Genomic DNA, 20124 nt, shown 5'->3' with positions numbered 1-20124 from the left:
CAATTCAAAGAATTTTAAAAAATATATATTAAAATGAGAGGGTAAAACTAAAATTTAGAAAATAAGTGTTCCCCATTTGGTTCTCAATGTAGACCCGGTTCGATTCCGTTTGCAACCGAAATCGAATCAGATCAACGGTTCCACAGGTTAACTGGAATCGGAACCATATGGTTAGGTTTCGAATTCAGCAAATTAAAATCTGTTAAAAAAAAATTAAAATATATATATTAGTTTGAGTGGGTAGCACATTTTTTTATCAATACAGGTGGCCGCGAAATTGACATGACCGAACTGAAACCGGCAGTTTTAAAACGGCTTTCGATAGCATCATATCGGTCGAGCGCAAACTAAAACACCGGAAACGGAAAACACACAAATCGGTATTTATCAGCGAGCGAGAAATGAAGACGTTACGAACAAACAAAAAATAGCAACAATTAATCTAACCTCTCCTTTTCGGCTCTTGTTTTCTTGCTTGTAATTTGAATTGATCTTGACCTTGATCCTGATTGGGCGCGATCAGCACCGGAACCCTAGAACGGATCCGTCGGCGGAGGAGGCCCTGACGCGGCAGTTGGCGACGGCCTCGACGTGGTGCGTGAAGAACCGCAGGACCCGGACGCGGCCCTTGACCCTCATCCTCGAATTCACCTCGACCGTTCCCCCGGGGGCGGGCGGGACGGCGGCCAGCGGGAAGGAGTCGACGGCGAAGGAGGCGGCCATGTACTGGGTGCGGCCGCCGGCGATCTGACCGGCTGGGATGAACATGAACCCCACCTGGTTGCCGGCGTAGACGAGCTGGAGGGTGCTGTCGTAGTGGGAGAAGGCGGCGCGGTTGGGGTTGCGGACCGAGGCGTACTGGTCGAAGGCGAAGCGCAGGGTGCCGTTGGCGGCGGCGAAGCCCGGGAGCCGGACGGCAGAGACCTGGATCTCGGGGTCGCGTGGCCGGAAGAGGACGAAAAGCGCGGCGGCGACGGCGGCCACGACGAGGAGGAGGAAGGCCGTCGCTACCAGGCAAGAAGCCAGGTTCGTCCGGCCGCCGTCGTCGGGGGATTTGGCCATTAGGGCGTGGAGATTTCCCTCTAACTCCTCCCAACCCTTTTCTTTTACTATGGGGGGAATACGACCGCGAAGCGAAAGTGAAGCGCAAGAACTCGACAGCTTCACTCACTCTGTTTTGCTCGATATAGATTGCATCGCATACGGAGGAGAGCGGACGGAGCGGGGGAAAGGAGAGGGATGGTGAAGGGAAAGTAGCGGGTAGGTGGTGGAAGTGGGATGCTTTCACATGCTCTGCTTCATGTAACTGTTGTTTAATGCTTCAATCATTACATGAAGCATCACTTCTCAGTGTTGACTGCTCGACACAAGCGGACATTTGGGCAATTTCCTTCAAAGGTCACAATTATTCTCAGATTTTTGGATAATTTTCGTGATAATTTTCATATTTTTATATTATAATTTTTTTAATATCGTTATAATAATGATTTTTATAATATTTTTATTACTAGATCAAAAATACTATAATATATTATTATTATTATTTATAATAAATTATTATAAATATTATAACATAATCTAATTTCAAGATAAAAGAAAAAAATAGAATTTTTCATATTTAATTTTGAAATATATTAAAACGTTCATAATTTTTATCCAAAACCATTTAAATTCTCATATTAATTATTTTATAATACCTAAAAACGTATAGTATAGTTAATATTGATGGTTAGTAGAAATTTTAATGTCCATTGTTTTTTATTTAGTGAAAAAACACTAAGAACATTGTATATAATATATATATTTATTTATATTTAAAAATATAGGTATAAATTATGGTTCTATAAAAAACTATCATCATTTATTTTAAAATATTAAAAATATTCTGAATTTTCATTCAGGCTCACTGTAAAACTCTCAAATAAAATATTTTAGGAAACCTTAATACATACAATAAGGTTAATGATTAAGGTTCCTAAGAATTTAAATTAATTAAGATTGAACTATAATATTTTTAAATAAGATTATAGTATTTACATAAGAATTTAAATAATGCTTGGTTGGATTGATAAAAATACTATTACCTCTTAACTCCACCAACGAACATCCGAACATCCAAATGGAGTAATAAACTGACCGAATAGGTCAAGTTGTCACACCAAAGAATTCATAAGAGGCCAATCACTTTTAATTAATGTTACTAATTCCTCACAGTGAGGCGTTCATGAAAAGTATCAACACACGTAACCTGCTTAAAATATTTGATCCACTCTACACAGCAATTCCTCCGAGCATCAGAAGCCCACCCCCCTTCCTGTCATATCTCGTCACCAATTCGTAATAGATCATAAGGACTACAAACAAAATACACTACCTAAACCAATGAACAAATTGTTTGTATTCTTCCACCCTTTTCCTCCATGCCTCGTGTTTGTACAAAGTAGCCCATAATGCAGACCTTTTTACAGCTTACTCTCACCTGTCCTCCTGACCAAAAAGGCATCCAAAGAAGGCTGCACTTCTACCAGTAATCTGATTAGTGTATTGTGTATCTAGTTACCATTGATTTGGGAAAGCCTCTCTGTAATTTAGATCCTCCCCCTGCATGAGTTGTCTGGTTGCAGAATCACTTACACGTGTACTTAACAGCCTTTGGGATATTCTATCTTTGGCTGTTACTTTCTTCTTCAACATTGATGCCAGTGTAGGCTTCTTGGTCTTGCCCTCACTTAGACTTTCATGTGAGGCATCCCTCCGCTCACCAGTAGCTTCGGAGTATGAGGTTGAAGCAATTGCAGCTTCTCTTAAAACAACTTCGTTATGTTCACGGACTTTTGCAAGTTTTGCCCTCTTCAACATCTTGACTTCTCTGTCTCTTTCCCTCACATTCTTCACTGCCTGTTTCGCCAATTGCCCAACTGTTACCTTGCCCAAATTGGGAGTTTCTTCTGCACCATTTTCACCATTGTGTTCAGTTGCCTCAGTAGAAGAATCTTTTTCGATTTCTCCAGTACTACATGGACTTCTTCCTATAGGATTTCCCAGAGCATCACGTGGTATAATAGGGCCGTGGAAGGGGCACACCCTCAAATCCTTCCTCTGGCAGAGCCCACCTTTCCTTAAAGGAGCAAGGCACGGCTGGATTTCAACTGCCTCCTCTTTATATACTGTGCGATGAACACTCAGCTCTGCAATCCTCTCTGCAGGAATAACAGCATCATAGTCCACTCTACCCCAGTGGCCGTCCAGCTCCAGTCCCCTCTGGTTGGCCAAAACATCTCTTTTTGAACCCCAGTTATCCAAGAATGGACCCCAAGACAATACAGGTGCTTCAACCAAAAGTCTTGACCTTTCGGACACCGATTGTGAACTATCAGATAGATCATTTTCTTCTGTTGGAGCTGACTTCTTGCATTTGTGTCTACTTGGAATATCTACAGAATTCTCAACTAAGCTTCTATTCATGACAGAATTCTGTGGTATGTAATCTTCTATTTTACCCTCTTCCCAGATGTCCTCCTCCTGACTTGGTGGGTCATTCAGCACACAACCTACTTGAACACATCTATTCCTAACAGACTGGATAACATTACGGATGTCAATGAACTCCTTTAATGCGGTGTCCCTGAATTTGTGGTCGTTGAGATCGACTCTGATGAGTACAGATATCCACTCTTGTACTGATGTCAAATGCTTTGAGATTAGAAGCTTGAACAACTCCCTCAGTGCATCAAAGATAGCTTTATTGTCGTTGTCCTCCTGGACCTTCTGGCCTTCCTTTAAGGAATCTAGACGAATTTGCCGCAATGTAAGTGACTGAAATTCTCCCACCTCATCATCTTCACTAAAGTTATGCAGATTAAATTCCTCTTCTTTTTCATTAATAATTGCTAAACACTCCCCAATTTCATCAATTGTCAACTGAATTTCACTCTTGATAGAGGAGAAATTATCCTTTAGATTTTCAAACTTATTAAGTAAAATCTGCTGTGTCCTCATTTCCCTTTCTCTTCTCTCTTGCTGCAAGCGAGCTGCAATTTCTAACCGATTGGGGAATTGGAATCTGAGAGTGTTTTTCAGGTAATCGAAACCCAATCTTAGCTGCCTATAGTAAATCCCATAAGAGGAATGCCATTTCTCTAGCAGCTCTATGCTCATCTTACGCAAATTGGACGCAATGGAAGATGGAGGTGGAAGAGGCATATTTCTCCTGAAACCAACACTTAAGCTCAAGAACTGGTCAAAGTTGATTACTAGCAGAGATCTGAATAGCTTCGAACGCATGAAGAGTTCATCAATGATAAGAACGGCCAGGTAGCGCACCTGCAATACAGCAATCTCATCAATTCCATCAATTGGAGGAGCTTCTATTCTAGAAATTCAAGAAAAAAGTACAACATATTAAAATAATATATGCCATGATGCAGAAGAACAAACCACCGCGCACCTTTCAACTAGCAGCAGTCGATCATATAATCTCTAAACTTGATCAACATCACAAACCAATTATTGGACGCTCTAAAGTAAATTAACACAAGGGCATCAATTAGTTTGTCATCACTTATAACATACATATGCTAGCATGTTTTCCAAAGAATACAAATCAAAAAACTACATCAATGGGTTTCATAAAGTATAATTTAGTTGACAATGTAAAACCACCATAACCAAGCCTAGTAATCAGCAAGTCTATTGTGGTGGTCAAGGAATGAGAGAGATTTTTTTTTAAAAAAAAGACAAGCATGTCACCTGCACCACCCTCTTGGCCTTCCCCAAGTTCTGGAACAATCAAGAAATTACAGGTTTGATATCATTCCACATTTGAATGAACAAAATATGTGAAAAACTGTTAAAGTTGGCATTCATTAATTTACTTCCAACTCCCAAAAAGATTATTGGATTTTCTCATTAGTTAAAGCATTGAAAAATGAGAATTAAAGGTCTCTTGCCCTCTTATCTCTTTGGAATGATGAAACTAAAAAAAATGAGATTATGGAATAATTGACATATATAAGAAAATAAACATACATCTACAGTTTATACTGGTTTACGTTATCAGAACAAATATGTTCTCACACAATTGATAAAGTGTCAACTACTGTTTATGGGCATAGATTGTCTAAGCATGACAATGCGAGATAAATAAGAAAAAGAAGTGCTCACTGACTTTCCATGACCAAGGTAAGAAGAATGTGATTAAATTAGAGAAGTGAATGAGTTTCTTTGATGAAAGGATTCAAGGGCTGGGAACAGCTCCAAGGAGCAAAGACACAATACACAGAACCAAAAAGAAAAGGCCTATAGGAGAGCAGCAGCGAGCAGAAGCCATATGAATTCAGGTTTAATTGTCATGTCTAGGATTAGGCAAATGCATATGTGTAGTTTAATTGGATTCAAGTAAGCCGAAATCTAGATTAAACTAGGTCATACCTATATTACTTCGGTTTATAGGATGCAATTTGGGTTAATTTGTCTTTCCTTTCTTGTATCAGTATTTTGAAACAATTAATTAGTTAAGTTTAGGTCATGGCTAAATTAAGAACACTGGAGTTCATACTTCATCAATACGGCACACCTGTCAAATAAAATCAAAAAGAAAAAGAAAGTTGCACAGTCCACGATTTACTCCAGGCAGCTGGTCCATTTCTCTATATCAAAGAATCAAATGTTCTAAAAGAGCATGCATTACAAAGAAGACAAGAAAGATCCACCTGGCCACTCCTTCCTATAAAAGATGAAGGTCCCTTGGGAAAAGGCCAAAGCAGAGATGGAAATTCCCTTTACCTTGCCCTCAGAGGAGACATAACAAGAATCAACAAGTTTGAAACTAGCTGTTTAACAGGAAACTGTTCGTTGCTATAGGAGAAAAGAACACATGATTGTTCCAAGTTAACGTAACAAATAACCACCCTTCTCACCCTCCATGCTTCACTCTGAATAGTTGTAAAGATCGCATCCCTATTGTCTAGTAGCAACTTCTGACATACCTGAAGAATGAACAGGAGCAAATGGATGCCTTGCAAACAATATAGGAAGTCATAATTAAGGGAAGGCTCTAAACTTGAACAAAATGAAAGCTCCAACGTTTTTGAAAACCTAAAGTCCTCTTCACCAATGTTTTCCTGTTGAATTAGAAATAAAGGACCAACAGATGAGGCGAAGTGAAAAAGGAACCTAACAGAACATGCAAGCTCGGAACTTTCCTCTACTACAGGGTTATATTCCTTAAACAACACGAAAGCTCCTCAAACAAGGAGCTTCTGCAAGTCTTATGACTTTTGCCAAATTCCTCAATTAGCTTGAAAAACTTGGATATCAATGATGAATTCCAAAGAAATCCCCGTGGAATACCCCGATAACACAAAACCCTAACGAAACCATACTTCGCCCAAATCTCGAGCAAAAGCGGTACCGGATGGAAGTTGTGGAGACAAAGAAAACAAGATACAGAAAGATATAATATTGATTCGAATGAGGGGATTCGGATCAAGAGGACCTGGGAGTGGGGCTTCTTCATCTGGACCATTAGGGATTGAACGGCGGCGTGGACCTCGTCGTCGGAGTACCGGACCGTGTACTTGATGGCCTTGAGGAGGCGAGGATTAACCTCCGGTGCTGTGGAATTGGTGGCCTTCTCAATCAGCCTCGGCACCATCGCTGCCACCGTATCGCTTTCTTCCTCCCTCCCCATCTCGTCTCTCCTCCCACCGCTTCACCCTCTTCCTGTAACTGAAACACACCCGCCGTGGCACCTCAAATAGGGCTCACTCGTGTCATTGGGCTCCACCTTGATTCATTATTATCTCTGCCAATTAGAAGTACGAATCGGCTCGACTCCGTCGTCAAAAGATCGGCGGTCCGATCCAAGCGGTTTTAGCGGACGGTCCCATAAGATGGCCCAAAAGCCGATCTATGAAGTCCAAAGACCTGTTTGTAGGATTCTAATAATAGATTTATAAATTGATTATGATTTTACAACTGATATATAAATTATTTTTCAAAAAATATATAAACGATAAAGGTGGCATTTGATATCTTGTTTTACTAACTATGTTAGTTAGAACATTATTACTATTTTTTTAAGATATAAGAATATATCTAATAGTTTTCAAACCTTGTAAATGAGTCTCCTTCACCATCATCAAATAAATATTTAATTCATAAAAATATATTTTAAATATTTAATATGTGATAAGTAGATTTGAAATATCAGATCAATATTTAAGATATAAAAATATATCGAATAAAATTTCAAACGTTTGACCCACACACAAAATACTAACACCAATGTTTAAGATATATAGCTAATGGTAATAATAAAAAGTTATTGTTGCATATAAAAGTTATTCATGTACAATACAATGACATGTACATACATTACAATTGTTGTTATTGTATGTTGGATCGGATGTGTCCATATAACATTCAAAAAAGAAATATACATAATCATCTTTTATTAATTATTATGCTTACAAATGATAAAGATTAATATAATTGAAAGGTCTACCTAACAATTCAGACAAATTACAAGGTACATATGTAGATATTTATATATAATTTTAAAGGTTTTATAGGCATAGTTGTCCTGTAGTCAAGAATTTGAAGCCAATTGAGATTAATTTTTGAGTCATATGGTGCCAAAAATTAAATATTCAAGCCGAGACTATATAAGAATTGATATGTTAAATTAGTTTAGATTAGAATATTTGATTAAGAATGAAAAGTATAATGCATAATTTTGTTTAAGAGCGTTAAAAAAATTATAGCAAACCTTTTTTATAGTAAAATACAGGATTAATGTCATGATTAATATTAAGAATGATTATGTATATCCGGTCATAATCGAAGAGATAGAGTAATAATTCGTTGATTAGGTTTCTGTTGATAGTATTATGTGACTCATGACATGGAATTGAATCCATCTTTTTGTTGCGGTCACATTGTCTATGGGTTCTGCTCTTACATGACATGTCGATCGAATGGGATCGAGATGTTAGCCGGATGGATGAAGGTGACGTGTCGAGTAAGTATTAGATTAGATAGAGATGACACGTGAGGTAACTGTCCAGCTGATTGGGCATATTTTAGCATACCTATCACGACAGCATCCATGGTAGCACGACCAACTAGGCCCCACCACCTCAGCCTTCTTTTCACGCTCAGGCTGGGTCGTCGGGTATGACCCCAGCTGTGGAACCCGGGTTAACACCATCAAGATCAGAATCGACCTCGAGAAATCGAGACGACACTGTCAAGTACAAAAGTTGACTCCGAAAACTCGGGACAGCGCCGTCAAGTACAAAGCCGACCCCGAGAACTCGGGACAGTGCCACCAAGTACAAAACCACCCCGATGCAGACATCGATCGTACAAAAGGTATGAGCTAGTCGCCTGCGAGAGTCAGCATTCATTAAACAAACCCTGTACGATCAACCCTCGAGCGTAGGTATAAGAGCCAACTACCTGGCTACGCCAGGGGAGGCTTTTTCCCCAAACAACTTGGGAGAGGACTTTGAGTGAGATCTAACTCCACTAACTTGACCTTCAGAGAGGTCGGATCAGGAAACATCTCCCGACTTCGACTTGTGTGCAGAGCCCGACGACGAGGAAGCAAACGATGACCTATTCCGCTCGACCAGACCCGACGATCGACTCAAAGTCTTCATGGGTGTCTCCTTGGACATTTGGAGTTGAACCAAACCGTGCTGACTCCTCGACCACGGTGTGAAGTTCACTCACACCAGGTATCATATTTACTCTCTCCCATGTATCTCAATATATTAAACTTACGTTGAAATTGAATATACACACAATTCTGACATCAAAATATTTGTATGTATTCAAATATCGGACCTTAATGAGCGAAGCTCAAATTGAATTGGGTCAGGTTTGAACTTGGCTCATTCGCGGGCCGAAGCCGAGGCCAAGACGGGATAGAAGTCTAGCTGTACGCGTATATCAACGGACAAGATTTGTCTATTTAAAAGATCTCTGTCGTCCAATTAAAAAGAACATAAAAAAATATCGATCCTATAAATCCAACGGTGGAGAGAGTCCCATAGGGTAGAGATCGCATTGCTTCTTTTCCCACGCCTGCTCGCCAAAACCCTGCGAAGCCGCTTCCACCGAAGGAAAGGCCTTCCGCTGCCCCCTTCCCCCCAATTCTGTCTCGTCTTGCCTCTCTCGCCGGGGATTTTGCCTATTTGAGAGGTGGAAGGAAAGACTTCGAAGCGAACAGGTCCACGGAGGTCAGGGAAGGAGTGGTCGCGTGGAGTCGGAGTCGTGTCTGCCCTAATCGGCTAGGCAGCAACTACGAAGAGTTCGCAACTTGTGGAGGCGGAAGAAATAGCACCAGCGGCAGAGGAAGCTTGCTTCTGTGACTTTCCCTATTTAATTCTGTTTGAGTTATTGTCTGGCGATTAGGGATGAAGGTGAAGGTGATTTCTCGCTCCACCGAGGAATTTACACGCGAACGGAGCCAAGATCTGCAGGTTGGGGTTTTTCTGATTGCTTGCCTCTTTGCTCCTTGCTTTGTGCAATTGGAAACTAGGGATATGGTTTTCTCGTGTAAAAAATTGATCCTCCTCCTTCCCCCCAAAATTTCCTGATGGCCTTAAAGCTGCGTGATAGTTACCGTGTCGATTCTTTCTAGATTTGGCTTGTGAGATTACCGACTTAATGCAGTAGTCTTCTTTGGATGCTTAAGCGGTTAGTTCGATATATTGGCCGAACCGTAATATAAGTTATGGGATTACCGTGCTGAATAATGCTGTTGCTTCTTTCTTCGATCCTTCGTTTGATCACAATACAGAAGCGCCATTGCTATGAGGACTATAATTTGAAATAGGCTTCATAGATTGATTCATCCTTCTTGAGTCATTGTTCGTTTCTGATCGAGAGGCACTCACATATTTAGATGGATGCTGATCTTTAAGTTAGCATTCAAAGAAGGTTTGAAATTTCTTTTGTTGTTTTCCAACAGAAAGTTTTCCGGAACTATGATCCGAAGCTCCGTACCCATGAGAAGGCAGTTGAATATACAAGGGCTTTAAATGCCGCAAAGTTGGAAAAGGTAAAGTTATTTTTTTTCTATTACAAAAAAGAAGAAGATACTTTTAAATTTTACTTTTTACATTTGTAAGCTTTCTTTACTGTTTGAATCATTGGTTTTCTTGCTTATTAGATATTTGCAAGACCTTTCATTGGAGCAATGGATGGACATATTGATGCTGTATCTTGTATGGCAAAGAATCCAAATCACCTGAAAGGAATATTTTCTGGTTCAATGGATGGAGGTAACTACCACCCACAATTTCTGCACATTTTTTGTTACGTTCTGATTTCAAACACGCCTTAATCATTTAGTTGCATTTGTAAAAAAAGCGTTGTTTAAATACTCTCACTTTTTAGTTTTTATTTTGTAAATAACAGTTGACTTCTGTTAAGGAAAATTGAAGTGCACTGTTTTTGTTTTTGGAGGCATATGCTTTGCTATTAAACACAGATGCTTCTAATTCAGTAATTGTTTGGTATTATGTGTTCCTTTAAGTATCCAATTATGGATACCATAGAACTAAAGCAATTTGTTTGTGGCCATCATTATGAATATTATGGAACTAAATGCAAGTTGTCTGTACCCAACAGCTTTGTTTAGCATTTTCACATTCTATCTGATGTTGATACTCTGTTACTTCTTTTGACCGTGAAAATTCACCTATGATTAAGCCATTTAACAAGAGCTTTGTCTATTTGGATTTGGATGTCTTGAACCAAATACAAATGGTGCTCTTATCTACATTCAAGTTGACATGCTTGTTGTCAAGTGAGGCTTTACTTATTATCCACTTTTTGCAGACATTTCTGTTTCCAGTAAGCTTGCTGATTTGGGTAGTTATGCATGCTTGGTTTCTTTAATCTTTCAACTTGTAGAGGACATGGCAATCTTAAGTTTTTTGTATTTTAAAGATGAGAAACAAAAAGTTCATTTTACTTTGATTCTCACTTTTGATAAAGTTTGCTGGTTGTGACACTGAAGAGGGTTTGTTTTCTGGGAAGATATTATGGAATCTCGTAGTTTTGTCAAGGTCATTAGTCTTGTTCTTAGTCTGGCTTTTGTTCTTTTGAAATTTGTGGAATCAAATAATTGTTGTTTCACAGTTGTCAAGGTCATTAGTCTTGTTCTTACGAGTCTGGCTTTTGTTTCTTTTTGAAATTTGTGGAATTAAATAGTTGTTCTTCCAAAATTTATGAAACATGTTTTTAAGTTTTAATTAATGCAAAACAGAAACAGCATCATTTAAATTTGTCCTCACACTTGATTCTGGAAACAAAAAGGAAATAACAAGTGTTTAGTGGGTCCTTGGTAAACACGAGCAGTCTAATTGTTCTCTTCTCAAATCTCTGTGCTGTCCTAGAATTTTCAAAGATTTAAGCAAATTGTCTGTTATTTTTTAGTCTATTAAAAACATATCATCGTGAATAAGGGATATATAGATACAACCTAGATTAATTAAATATCTGTCTTTTAAATCATGAAAATATGGTTACTGATATACCAAGGCTTTAACTTGTCTTTCCAAATTTAGTCTGTTATCAGTATTTTGCTTGTTGTACATGCTTTTCATTTTGGCTTTCACCATGTTTTCCTTGTAACTTGACTTCTAGTACCAACTACAAACCCTTTTACGGAAAAATAATTCTAAATTAGGTATTTCAGCTTCGATAGCCTGAGTACTGTCTTATGCTTCTGAAACCATAACGTGGTGCATTAAGTTTAGCAGAAGGAAGATATGTTTGTATGTAGAGTAAGATAATATAGATTGTGTTAAGTGTTAACACTGTTTATTTTCTTTTTGCTAACAGTGTTTATTTTCCTTTTGCAAGTCTAGAATAGGGTTCTGGAGACTTTATTTTTCTTATTTGCATATCTTAGACATGTTTTGCTTATTTTTTTGTCTCCTTTTTTACAATGTTTGAGTAGATAGTATGATATATTTTTTAACATATTGTCTTTCTGGCAGATATTCGTCTTTGGGATATAGCAACAAGGTGCTTCTCTAAGATCTCAAATTTTTGTTCTTTTTATTTTTTTACTAAGATGAGTTTTTTTCCTTTTGTTGGGGAGATGTATTGACTGAAATTCATCATTTTTAAAAAATTACCTGAAATGGTTTTGGTGAGAAATCCACTTTGTCACACCCAACTTCAATGGAATTGTTCCTCTATGAGATGAATTGGCCCAATTCTGATTAATGTTAACCCCCAAAAACTTATTTATCAGGAAAACAGTTTGCCAGTTCCCTGGTCATCAAGGTGCAGTGCGAGGTTTGACGTCATCTACTGACGGAGAAATGCTCATATCATGTGGCACTGATTGCACGTGAGTCATTGCTGCTACTTTATTCTTTTTTTTTGTCTTAATTCTTTATGCAATGATTTATCTCCAGTTGGTCTTCAGCATGTACAACAACTTGCTTACAGTTAAGTTTCTGATATTCAGGTTTTTGATAAAAAAAATATGATGATGGGAATGGATTCTGATGTGCATGCTTTCTCTGTGGGGTCTTGAACTAAGCTTATTTTTCTTTGACCATTTGAATTCTGAACAGTGTCAGGCTATGGAAAGTTCCTCTTTTGAAAATGATGGATTCTAGTGAATCAGATGAAGATTACTCAAAGGTATGTAGGATCTTTAATCAACAGAATCACACAGATTTATTTTGTGTTCTTTTTCATTCTACCCTGGCCTGCTTAAGTGTTCTTTTCCCAGTTTCAGCCACTCGCAGTTTATGTGTGGAAGCATGCCTTTTGGTGAGGGTTCTTACTGTTGTTTTCTCGTAAATGAATTGTGTATATTCTTTCGTCATTTATCAACATTAATTTTTTATAGTTTTGTTTTTGTTAGTGATCACGAGATCAATTTTTATTTGTTTAAAATTTCTATGTTCTTAGGGCTGTTGATCACCAATGGGATGGTCCTCTCTTTGCCACAGCTGGTTCTCAGGTCGATATATGGGATCACAACAGGTAATGATTTTACTGGCTTCTATTATTGTTTTCATTTGTCTATAAACACTCTTGAGTGATGTTCTGGGTGATGCTTCCAAAAGGTCAGAGCCCATAAATACTTTTGAATGGGGTAAAGACACAGTTATTTCTGTGCGATTTAATCCTGGAGAACCTGATGTGCTAGCAACATCAGCAAGGTATTTAAACTCTTCCAGTTAGTGTCCTTTTATTATATGTTATGGTTCCTTATCAAAGAGTTCTTTCTAAACTAAATAAAGATGTGCTACAATTTTGTATCAACCGTTGTCCCTTTACTAGATATCAAAATGAATATCTTGATCTGTTGCTTTCCATCTTCATTTTTGCATTGCATGTTTTGGTGTTGGTATCTGAGCCAAGTGTTTGATGATAACACAATTGAAAGTAAAAAACTCGACACACAGAAATCACAAGAAAACTTCAGTATTGTTGAACTTGTGTTGAACCTAGATCTTCCATTGGCCTATGTCCAACTTTGTTTTATCTCACTGTCTGTGAACTGATATGTTTTCTTAGGCACTAAGGATTAATTGGAATCTTGAACTCATCATTGGCCAATCACAAGTAGGGATATACGGCTCATTAGATCGATGTATGTATGTGGATCTGTCTTGCTATCAGTAAGGACATGTTCTATAGTTCTTTTGCTGTTTTTGCTCTTTATGCATATCACTAGGTATATTATTATTATGTCTGACCATTAAGGACTAGGGAAGTTCAGTTGACGTGCTATGTGCCAATCACTTCTATCTGATGGTCTGTTAGATATGAAGGATCATGGTGACTCTAGTAGTTCAAAACAATATATACGACTGTTTTATTTCCTCAGCTTCTACATCTGTTACCCTTGTTAAAAAGGGGATACCTTTTCAGATGGAAAGAATGATCCTTTAGCTAAAACAGTGTTCTAAAGGAACTTGCAGAAAGTTGACTACCTTCTTCCGTAAATAGCCTGATTGGGCCTTCTAGTTTCTTGGTCTTTATAGATAATCAACCAGTTTACTAGGCACCAGCCACCTTTAGTTGACTAGGCCTTCCATTTAAAAGTCCCTGATCCTATCAATGTTGCCAAGTAGTTAGATTGTCTCTTGAAAAAGTGAGATCAAATTAATTGAGGTTAGATAACACAAAGTTAATAAGAATAAACCTCCTATGGTACAACTTGCTCTTCGAGTATTTGTCTACAAGTTGATTCCACTTGAAATTGATGAAATTGATTCCTATTTAAACTGGATGAAACGAATTAATATATCTAGGCACTTGGTCCATTCCAAACAGCTAATCAACAGGTTTAGCTCCTATTTTGGATGCATTGAGAAAGGCTTGAAAATGTATGTCTGTCAAACCAATGAATGTTTCTATTTATATAAGCCGCTGAGATTTCTTCAAGTTCCTTCTAAATAATAAATTCTTAGACTTAGGCTGCACATTTGTTTGCTTCTTTCTTTAAGCTGTAAAAGAATTAGAGGGCTCATAATTGTCTTGTAGCATCCAAAATCAGTTAGATCAAGTATCAACACAACAAGCAATAGTGGCCTTCTATTATCTAGGAATTGATGTGTAATATTAATTTATATTCCTTTCTTCTGGATTCATCAAATCTGACCAGATGGTCGTTCTTGAACTATAAGATATTTATCACAGACTAGTACATTTCAAATGCTTAACATTTTATGGGAATAGATACCTATAAGATATTTCTTTGTTGCATATTTAACTCTCCCTTTATATGCTTCTGCATTGTTTATTTATTAGATTCTTCTATGTGCGTTGAACCTGTTGAACAATATTTAACGCAAAGAGTTGATTGTGTTAAAATGTCTTTTTTATTATTTTGTAGTGATCGCAGTATAACTTTATATGATATACGCATGTCATCCCCAGTTAGGAAGCTAATCATGAGGGTAATCTTTCTTCTTCTTTATACTTGCATGCACGATTCTTTTTGTCATTTCTTAGTTTCACCATTTCATGTTGAACTATATTTCATATGTTTATCTCCAATCATATTTAAATGATTTAATCCTGCTGGTTAAAAATTGACATTCTTAATTTATATTCAGAACACCACTAGTGTAACGTTTTCATTCATTGAAAATCTCACTGGTTTGCTGCTACTATTATTTGTTTTATTTTATTGTATCTTCTTGCATGAGGTTGCAGTCTAGTCTTTCAAGTAATCTCTTTTATCAAATAATCAATCACATGCTCACAAGGATGAGAACATAGTTGATTACTTTTTTCATTAGTTACAATTGCCATGCACACAAGGATGAAATCCTTGCCATCAAGCTCACAGATATAGAGTGTGATTGGTGGCCTTATCAAGTTATTTAATAACTATGCAGTAATTTTGTTGTAGTAAAGAAATTACATTACTCCACCTGTTGCCCTTTGATAAACTGCATTTGTTTTTTATATAATCAAAATCCAGAAATCTTATGGTCCATGAACTAGTTGAATAGATCCTTCATTCTGTCATGTGATAATTATCTTGATGCAGAAATTTATTACAAAATAAATACCCATACATATGTTGATGATAAATTGCATGATTCATGTGCTTTATATTCTAGATCATTTGTGTGATACCTGCTTGTGGAAATTTATACCATTAATATGATTCCATAATGGTAAAGTTTTAAAAAAGCTCCATGTAGATTTATGCCTGCTTGTCAGACGTTTTGATATTGATTTTCTTGATACAGACCAAGACTAATGCGATATGCTGGAATCCTATGGAGCCAATGAACTTTACAGCTGTAAGCAATTTAAATTAAGCGTACTCTGTTTTGCACGAGCTAAGATTCACCTTCCTATTCATAGCATCTTGTAATTTGTTTATCTTAACACTCTTTTGCTTATTACACCATGTGGTGCTTTTGTTGAGCATAGATTCACCTTCCTATTCATGGAATTTTGTGATCTGTTTATTTCAAGACTCTTTTGTTTATTTCACCATATGGTGCTTTTGTTAAGGAGTGCAAAGTTTCAGGACTATCATATGGGCTTTCAAGGTGGATGATATAGTATTAAATTAATGTTATTAAGTATAAGTCATAAGGTCCTGAACGTGGATCTCAGGATCAGTTAATCCCCATTTGGCTGATCCAAATGGGATGATATGAGAACTCAAAAGTTTCACAAATCGGTTGGACATGGTTAATTTGTGATTCTGGCAAATTCTTACTGGTGCTAGTTGATTTTGCCAGATTTAAATCAATTTTAGATAATTCCATCAGATTCAATAAATTTTATTCATTTTTTATAAAATATATTTTGTTTTTGACCTTCTAGTTAGTAACACACCTAGTTAGTCCCACATCTGATGTGCGAGGAGAATTAAATTTGAGTTTAAGCATTTTGAGGCAATGGTTCGAGTCAATCATTCTATCAAGTCAGAGTAGGTTGTGGCAAATGATGGCAGATGGGACTTAAGTGTTTGTTGTCGTGAGAGGCCCAAGTAGGCATATCACCTCATGGAGCCACCACTAGGTTTGGTCTCACTTACATCATACTAAAGTTTAATTTTAGGTTTCTTTGAGCCTTGATAAGAATATCAAGTCATAAATGAGGGTAATTGTTAGTATATATTTTAGCCCCACATTTGTTGTGTGAAGAGAATCAAACTAATTTATAGAGCTATTTGAATCTGGTAGTACTAACTTAAGTTTAAGCGTTTTGATATCATTCAGTCAGTTCATGACACTAAATTTCAGACTATTCAAGCTAATTCTAGGTTCTCAGTTGATTTGATAAATCTAATATGTTGATCTCATGTAGTCTTGTAGATATATTCCAATTTCACAACCAATTCTCATTCTCGAGAGCCTAGTTCTGTATAATTTCAGCCAATAATTGCAGATGTTATTGTACAACTTTACATGCATTAGTAAAAACAAATTAATTGCAAATATCAAGATAGGAGATGCTTAAATTTCCAATAAAATAGATATTTGCTGTTGCAGGCAAATGAAGACTGTAGCTGCTACAGTTACGACACTAGGAAATTGGATGAAGCAAAGGTGGTGCATAAAGATCATGTTTCTGCAGTGTGCGTGACATAGCTAAAATAATATCTTTATCTCAATATATTTTATAGAAAAATGTATTTCTATGTTTAACTTAAATTCGTACTTGTTTTGGCAATGCTGGGTACAGGATGGATATTGATTACTCTCCGACAGGCCGTGAGTTTGTGACTGGTTCTTATGATAGAACAGTGGGTTAAACCTTTTTAATTTTGTTTTTCGACTATTATATTATGCTGTCACAGAAGTATACTGCGGTTGCAGCGGAAGATCTCAATTGACACCTTACAAATTTTGGTTGCAGGTGAGGATCTTCCCATACAATGGGGACCATAGTAGGGAGATTTATCATACTAAACGGATGCAAAGGTTTTTGAAGCCTTGATTTCTTCTGCCCTGAGCTTCTTTTTCTTGTTTTTCTTATCAAAATATATTAATAGTTTTTACCTACATGATGATAAATTAGTTTCTTGTACATCAGAAAATGAATTTATTTTTTAGAATTCTATCTTTTTTATGTATCCGTACATAATTACTTCCATTATTATCATGATTGTTCTGTTTTATTTTAGTTAATGTGTCTTTTGTAATGCTTTATCTTGCTATCAATATTTTTGTTTTCTAGGTAGTGAGTTGTTGCATCTTTTATGTAGGGTATTCTGTGTGAGGTACAGCTGTGATGGTTCTTATCTCATTTCTGGAAGTGATGATACCAATCTCCGGCTGTGGAAAGCGAAATCTTCAGAACAGATGGGAGTAGTAAGTATACAATTGATGTTTAATTGGACCATTTTGTTTGATGCATGGACAGCCATGGTTGTCTTTGTAGTTTATTATGTATTTTTTCTAGGAATACTGCTTAGCCCGTGTTCTAAGATTTTGAATAGTCATTAGATTTGTCAAGCTCTCTGCTTGGACAGATCAGATTTGTGTTCCTGTTCCACTATTCAATTTTGGACTTTGATGTTAAGCTCGTGGATTCTTTGTATGAGTCACTTCGTTTTTCTTCAATATGAAATCTCTCACCTTTATGATCACTCTGATGAGCGTGGATACGGTAGCCTTATCCTTTTTTAATGAAATCAAACAATGATGTACTTGTGTTTTATAATTATACTCAGAAATCACACTTGATGTATATTAACATTACACCTCATAGCTTTTGGCAGATGCAGCAACAAGTGAACTAGAAAAAGCATTTTAGTTGAGTCATAATGTTATGACTGGGGTTGGTCATAATGGAAAAAAAATCAACAATTGCTTAGAGAATGTGACACATTTTGTTTAATTGATTTGGTTTTCCTTCTGGTCCTTGTACCAACTATGAGTTTCTTAACATATGAATGAATAAGCACATGAACTGTTGACTATTCTTTTTATTAGATAACATGTGTAATAATTTTGGTCCATTTGGTTCGACATTCCTGAACTCGTTTTTTCTTTTCTGGTCAAGTGGCTTTGCTTTTCATTGTAATGTAAGTGGATTGGTTCTGTTCTTTTGCATTACATGGTATAATGATTCCTTCACATCTCCGGTACAGCTTCTACCTAGGGAACGTAAAAAGCAAGAATATCTAGATGCTGTCAAAGAACGGTACAAGCATCTTCCAGAGGTGAAGCGCATAGTCAGGTAAACTCTCTATTCCATGTTTAGTTCAAATAGAATATTTGACAGTGGATATTAAATGGAGTACATGTGGAGGAAGGGGAAAAAGCTGTAAGACTTGATTTACATCATTCCCGATGACAGCCCTAAATATATGTTTAGTGCAAGTGTTAATGGTACCATAGACTGGTTAATGGGCAAACTGCATAAAAACCTAAAGTCAACTGGAAATCTTGTACCTTTTGCCCCCAGCTACTTGTTGTCTTCATCTACCCCAGTGATGTGGTTGTACTGCTTCACGACAATGAATTATTTTTGCAGGCACAGACACTTGCCAAAACCAATCTACAAGGCGGCTGCATTGAGACGTACAATGATTGAAGCCGAGAACAAGAGAGACCAGAAGAGGAGAGCTCATAGTGCTCCTGGAAGCATGCCCGTACAACCCTTCAGAAAGAGAAGAATCATCAAAGAAGACGAATGACGTGATGAGGGCAAAGGAAAGAAGACTTCTCTTTAAGCTTCATGAAGTCAATTGGTTTGATTCTTTATACACTGACCCAGCCCCAGGATCATGCCCTCCGAGCATTTCCATGAAGGTTGTTCATCTGATGATCCTATCACTGCCACTCGGAGCTCGTCATTCTATTTAATGATATCGCGAGAAATGCTTTGGCTTGTTGTGCCATGTTTTGAAGTAGGGTTTGTGAAGACAATTCAGTGTGTTGGATTCCACATTTTGTTTGAAACTCAAATTACAGTTTACTCCGCACAGCGGCATCTATTTGCCATTTTTACTTGAAAAACTCGCCAAGTGACTTTGATTACTGGTTTGGAATCTTTTTCTTTTTATTTTAATGCTACAAGTGGTGAAGATGGAATTTTCTTGTCAACGCTTAATATCCTTATCGTCTTTGCTCTAGTAGTGTTTTGTTTTGTGTATGCTCTAATCGTGATTTGTGTACCTATAGGACACATTGCACATCATTGTCGTTCATCGTTGTCTATTCACATCATCTATTTGGTATCCTTTACCCTGCTTTCTTTTTCTACCTTTTCTTTTCTTCCATTTTTTTTTCCTTTTTTTTCTTTCTATATCGGCTCTTCTGGCTTTGTCTATTTCTCTTCTTTTTCTTTGCCTATTTATTAGGGTTTTTTTTTTCTCCTTCCTTTTATCATCTTCTCCTATTATTTCTCTTCCTCCAATATTCTAATTTTTTATCTTCCTCCTGCATTATACCTTCCTCTCTTTTCTTTCATGAACGAAACAGAGCATTCTTTTATTTTTTGTTTCTTAACCTATCTGGTATGCATTTTCTATTCTTTCTTTTTCTTCTCCCTCATCTTTTATCATCTCCTTTTATTTCTCTTCCTCCATTATGCCTTCATCTTTCTTTCATTTGATGAACGATCAATACATACCCAAATAAATAGTCAATT

General features: G+C 37.1%; 3 protein-coding genes across 6 annotated transcripts; 1 reads left to right on the top strand and 2 right to left on the bottom strand.

Moving 5' to 3' along the window:
- Window positions 1-364: 364 nt before the first annotated feature.
- LOC135645192 (uncharacterized) lies at window positions 365-1308 on the bottom strand. The gene has a single exon (XM_065163346.1). It carries the CDS (start codon window positions 1060-1062, stop codon window positions 520-522), a length of 543 nt encoding a protein of 180 aa, XP_065019418.1. The 5' UTR covers window positions 1063-1308; the 3' UTR covers window positions 365-519.
- An 858-nt stretch (window positions 1309-2166) lies between these two features.
- On the bottom strand, window positions 2167-6732 carry LOC135583879 (UV-stimulated scaffold protein A homolog). Of its 2 annotated transcripts, XM_065165143.1 has the most exons (3): window positions 6497-6637; window positions 4448-4518; window positions 2167-4323 (listed from the first exon to the last, which is right to left on the bottom strand). In XM_065165143.1, exon 3 carries the CDS (start codon window positions 4282-4284, stop codon window positions 2557-2559), a length of 1728 nt encoding a protein of 575 aa, XP_065021215.1. In that variant the 5' UTR covers window positions 4285-4323; window positions 4448-4518; window positions 6497-6637; the 3' UTR covers window positions 2167-2556. The 2 variants fall into 2 exon arrangements, with proteins under 2 accessions (XP_065021215.1, XP_065021214.1); XM_065165142.1 differs by lacking the exon at window positions 4448-4518 and having other exon boundaries at window positions 6497-6732.
- A 2342-nt stretch (window positions 6733-9074) lies between these two features.
- On the top strand, window positions 9075-19577 carry LOC135583883 (uncharacterized). Of its 3 annotated transcripts, XM_065164065.1 has the most exons (18): window positions 9075-9382; window positions 9422-9491; window positions 9983-10072; window positions 10184-10295; window positions 12021-12048; window positions 12281-12379; window positions 12609-12678; window positions 12770-12810; window positions 12952-13026; window positions 13110-13205; window positions 14888-14951; window positions 15756-15809; window positions 17016-17101; window positions 17209-17269; window positions 17383-17447; window positions 17732-17837; window positions 18620-18708; window positions 19006-19577. In XM_065164065.1, the coding sequence occupies exons 2-18, from the start codon at window positions 9426-9428 to the stop codon at window positions 19166-19168; spliced, it is 1365 nt and encodes a 454-aa protein (XP_065020137.1). In that variant the 5' UTR covers window positions 9075-9382; window positions 9422-9425; the 3' UTR covers window positions 19169-19577. The 3 variants fall into 3 exon arrangements, with proteins under 3 accessions (XP_065020137.1, XP_065020138.1, XP_065020136.1); XM_065164066.1 differs by having other exon boundaries at window positions 9075-9491; window positions 12776-12810; XM_065164064.1 differs by having other exon boundaries at window positions 9075-9491.
- The last annotated feature ends 547 nt before the right edge of the window (window positions 19578-20124 follow it).

Source organism: Musa acuminata, chromosome BXJ3-8 (assembly GCF_036884655.1).
Source record: "Musa acuminata AAA Group cultivar baxijiao chromosome BXJ3-8, Cavendish_Baxijiao_AAA, whole genome shotgun sequence".
NCBI classification, from domain to species: Eukaryota; Viridiplantae; Streptophyta; class Magnoliopsida; order Zingiberales; family Musaceae; genus Musa; species Musa acuminata.
The sequence above is the reverse complement of the archived record's forward strand: the minus strand, read 5'-3'. Positions and strand labels throughout refer to the sequence as shown.